The sequence below is a fragment of the Oratosquilla oratoria genome, chromosome 2 (genome assembly GCF_046742065.1).
Source record: "Oratosquilla oratoria isolate Oo_2021 chromosome 2, ASM4674206v1, whole genome shotgun sequence".
Classification (NCBI taxonomy): domain Eukaryota; kingdom Metazoa; phylum Arthropoda; class Malacostraca; order Stomatopoda; family Squillidae; genus Oratosquilla; species Oratosquilla oratoria.
The window spans coordinates 12,511,422-12,516,421 of NC_134778.1; the positions used below are offsets into that span (position 1 = coordinate 12,511,422).

The following is a 5,000-nucleotide window of genomic DNA, read 5'->3' on the forward strand; positions in this document are numbered from 1 at the left end:
TCCAAAGAACGGAAGAAAAGTGGATACAATTACAAGATAGTCACCACAAGTTCTACTATAGAGGTAAGGACAAAGAAAGATCTAACGGAGTAGGATTCTTGATCAACCGAGAGGTTGCTGGTAACGTAGTCAAGTTCAGTATTTATCAGACAGGGTAGCTTGATTGTGATTAGGCTGCGTAAAAGGTACACTCTAAAAATAGTTCAGGTTTATGCACCAACTTCACAGAGTTCAGACGATGAAATTGAATCCTTCTATGATGATTTAAGTCAGGTAATGGATGAAGAAAAAAGTACACGGAAATAGGCGACTTTAATGCTAAAGTAGGGAAGAAGATGGGAGATGAGTCGTGCATTGGGAAGTTTGGAGTAGGTGAAAGAAATGAAAAAGGCGAGATGTTAGTCATTTTGCAGAGAACCACAACATGAAGATAATGAACACTTTCTTCCAAAAGCGTGTAAGTCATAAATGGACGTGGAGAAGTCCAAATTGAACAACAAAGAACGAAGTAGACTTCATATTAGGAGATGAGAGCAAGAGCGTTAGCAATGTTACGGTTATAAATAAAGTCAACATGGGTAGTGACCATAGAATGGTAGGTTGTACAGCTAAATTCAATTTCAGAGCCGAGAGAAATAAACTAATTTTATAAATGAAAATAAGCCTTGCAAAGGTTAAAGATAATAAGAAAGGATTTCAGTTAGAAATTAAAAATAGATTCGAAGTTCTAACAACTAACGAGGACACAGTCGAAGATATGAATTTGAATTTAGTGAATGTCATTAGGGAATCGGCAGAGAAAGTAGGAAGTACAAATAGTAGGAGAGAAAACAAATATTCCAAAGCTAGATGAGCTAATTAAAAGGAGGGCTATGCATATAAAAAGCAGGATAGACAAAATAGAAAGAGTAGAACTAAACAAGCTTATCAACAAAAGGCAGAGATCAGAGAAAAGAAAGAGAAACATGGATGAAAAAGAGGAAACAATTCGGAAAGGTAAAAGTATTAAAGGGACCGAGCGCAGACATGTTTTAGGAAGGCAGCAAATGATATGTTAGAAAGATAGAAACAAAAATCATTAAATGCAGAGACAGAATGGTAAAAAGAGTAGAAGATTTTTACCAAGAGCTTTACTTGTTGAAGACCGTAGTTGAGTCAGTAAATTCATCTGTAGACGTTAGTAGTGTATCAGAGATTACAAAGGAAGAAGTAGAATTTGCTCTAAAAATATGAAACGATGAAAAGCACCTGGGAAAGATGGTATATCAATAGATCTCTAGAAGAACGCAGGTAAAGCAGTTCATGTTAAGTTTGCTCAGTTGTACACCCAGTGCTCACGTCAAGAAAGCGTTCCTGAATCGTGTTGCAATACTATAGTAATTTTGTTTCATAAAAAAGACCAGAAAAACCTTAGTAACTATCAACCGATTAGCTTGCTATCAAATGTATATAAAGTATTCTCCAAGATCCTTACAAATAGACTAAGTCAAGTTTTTTTTTATGGAAACCAACCGAGAGAACAGGCAGACTTTAGGAGGGGATACTCGACTCTAGACCATTTGCAGGCGATAAACCAACTAATCGAGAAAACGAAAGAATACAATACACCTCTTTGTTTAGTTTTTGTAGATTACGAGAAGGCCTTTGATTCGGTAGAATAGCAATACTAAACTGGGTACGCAATCAGGATACAAACGAACATTTATGCGAAAGGCACTGCTATAATTCGACTACATAAAGATACAGAAAAGATCAAGATCGAGAAAGGAGTACGGCAAGGCGATACCATTTCACCCAAATTATTTACAGCTTGTTTGGAAGAGATTTTCAGAAGATTGAGTTGGGAAGAGAAAGGTTTGAAGATTAATGGCAAATATTTGAACCACCTAAGATTTGCGGATGACATTATTCTTATTTCAGAAAGAGCAGAAGACTTGCAAGATATGTTGAGTGATCTGAACAAGAAAAGTCTCAAATTAGGTTTAAAAATGAATAAGACCAAAACCAAAGTAATGTTCAACAAGAAAGTTCAAAGTAAAGAGATTATAATCGATGGTGAGAGTCTCGAAGAAGTTGAAGAGTATAATTATTTAGGCCAGATGGTGAAGGTGACCAAAGATCATGATAATGAAATAAAAAGACGTATTACTATTGGTTGGAAATTTTTTGGTAAGTATGATAAAATCCTGAGAGGCTCTCTACCTTTATGTTTGAAACGTAAAGTTTACAATCAGTGCATTCTGCCAGCAATAACCTACGGGTGTGAGATCTGGAAACTGACAATGGCGATCGAAACAAAGCTAAGGACTGCACAGAGGAGAATGGAGAGGTCAATGATGGGAATAACGCTGAGAGACCGAAAGAGAGCAAGTTAGGTGAGAGAGCAGACTAGAGTGAAATATATTATGGAGGCTGTGAAAGAGAGGGAGTGGAGTTGGACTGGTAAGTTGGTGTGAACGACTGATGAGCGATGGAACAAGTGTGTTACTGAGTGGACGCTGTGAGATGGGAAGCGTGGAAGAGGGAGACCAGACAGAAGGTGGAGAGACGAGGTTGAGAAGTTTTCAGGAGTGACGTGGCAGAGGTTGGCGCGGTCGTGTGAATCGTGTAATTCTATGAAGGTGGCCTTTGTTCAGCAGTGCACTCGGGGTGGCTGATTTGATTGAAAAGAAGTGAAATAACACTTTTGCATTCATACATTAGTATGTCCTTTGTATTTTTTTATGAGGATAGAAGGAAAGGCTTTTGTTTGCTCATGCAAAAATGTACATTTATTTATATTTACGGATAACTAATTCACAACGCAACACTACATAAATACACAAATGTCGATTGTAAAATTAATGAAAGACTTATGGCATCGCACAGATCAAGCGATGGGGTGGGCGTGGAGGAATTGGAGGAGACTTACGGAGGAAGGAGAGTGTCCCAGTATTTTTTTTTTTTTTTTTTTGACTGAATGTGGATGAAGAAGACTGGAAGATCTTTTATGAAAGACGGGAAAGGTCTTTTGACTAATGTGAAATGTGTTTTGTTTGGAAATTCGATTTTTTTTTTTTTTTTTTTTGAGGACTTTGCGTGGGTGAGAGAATGAGAGATTTTGGAAGACTTCAAGAGTGATCGTCTTTGCTGAGAGACTGAGCAAGGGGCTTTCGGATAAGGTGAAAGTGACGGATCTATTTTTGAGACTGAGAGACTTCTGAACACAGTGAATGTGACTGCTTCACTAATTGGGAGATTTTGGATTTTTTTTTATACAATGGAAGAGTCAGACCATTGAAGTTGTTCATATTTTGAACAGTGAAGATGATATTTTTCATTACACTTTGAGAATTTCGGGATATATATATGTGTGTATATATATATATATATATATATATATATATATATATATATATATATTTGTAGACAAGGATAAGGTTTGGATGCATTCAGTAGTTGGAGATAACTCTTTCAAAATAAGAACAATATGAAGAGTATAATGAGGAGTTGCTTATGGTAAATTTGTGAAAAGGCACATTTTCAAAAAAGTGGGACTTTTTTCAACACGTAATAAGTGATAAAGAAGGAAATTCTTAAGCATGAGGAAGGTTTTTGACACTGTCAAAGTGTTAAAAAAAATGTGTAACTGAAGGAAAAAATCTTCATCAGAAGTCAATCAGGAAACCAGCTGAACAAGTTTTGAACTAGTTACGGTCATTTCCGTGCACATGTATACTCATACACACACACACACACACCATAATTGTGTGTACATGCATGTATGTGTGCGTGTGCTTCCCTCTCTTTGAATATCTACCTAATTGTACTTCAGCAGGATTGAGATAAACTCTGAAATTCAGTCTCCATCCTCGTACCGTCGGTCAGGACGACATACAAAGGCTATTAGATTGCATGCTAGAGGCTTGTGTATGTGTGCATATGCTTCTGTGTGTGTGTATGTGTGTGATTCACTACCACGGCCTTAGATCACGTGCTGGACTTGTGATCGATAGCTGTTACCCTTCCGGATGAGAGCTATAGGTAATGCTGTGACCACACACGCGCTAGTATACACACACACACACACACACACACACACACACACACACACACACACACACACACACACGCACACATGCACGCACGTACAACTCCTTGCCCACGAGAGTTGGGCTCGCAATGCAGCGATGCTGAAATGACTTCAGCCCTGGGCGGGAATCGAACTCGGATCGCTGGATCAGCAGTTGCGAACGGTACCACTGCACCGTCGAGCCGCGTGCGTGAGATTCATTATATAGGTGGTAATTACTGTTGTTACTGGGCACTTCGCTAATTTAAGCAAAATTCGTGTGTGAAGGGGGTGGGGGTGGGCGGGGGTGTGGGCTGTGATGTGAAAGTAAGATAAGGATGAGATTCTCATAAGCGTATTATGTGGCTTAGGCTCTGTGCAGGGTGGAGAAGGGAGAGTGCGGCTATGTGATGTCCTGGTCTAAAAGTTGGGAGCGCCGTAGAGTCTGTTAGGTGGCCTGGTGCCTCCGTTACCGTTACCGTTACCGTTACTTCCGTTGCCGAATCCGTTACCTCCGTTGCCGAATCCGTTATTTCCGTTACCGGCTGGTGGGTTGTAAGAGTAGCCGTTGCCGCCTCCGTTACCTCCTCCGTTGCCGCCTCCGTTACCTCCTCCGTTGCCGCCTCCGTTACCGTTGCCTCCTCCGTTGCCGCCTCCGTTTCCGTTACCTCCTCCGTTGCCGCCTCCGTTACCGTTACCTCCTCCGTTGTTTCCGTTGGTAGGCCTGTTGTAGTTGTATCCGTTGCCGCTACCACCTCCGTTTCCGCCGCCGTTACCACCTCCGTTTCCGCCGCCGTTACCGCTACCGCCGTTACCGCTACCGCCGTTCGCGGGCACCTTGCCGATCTCAGCGTTGAGTCCGAAGAACTGCTCGGCGGAGGCGCAGTCGAAGTTGTACCACCAGTCGCAGACGAAGTACTGCTGGTTGAAGATGGTCCCGTTCGGGCAC

At 40.9% G+C, this 5,000-nt stretch overlaps 1 protein-coding gene across 1 annotated transcript in view; it reads right to left on the reverse strand.

Annotated features, from left to right (window-relative positions):
* Window positions 1-3,420: 3,420 nt before the first annotated feature.
* LOC143033687 (uncharacterized) overlaps window positions 3,421-5,000 on the reverse strand; it is a 13,628-nt gene continuing 12,048 nt past the window's right edge. Inside the window, exon 4 of the mRNA XM_076199177.1 lies at window positions 3,421-5,000. This exon is cut by the window's right edge and continues 44 nt beyond it. Coding sequence (XP_076055292.1) covers window positions 4,472-5,000 — 529 coding nt within the window. The 3' untranslated portion in view covers window positions 3,421-4,471.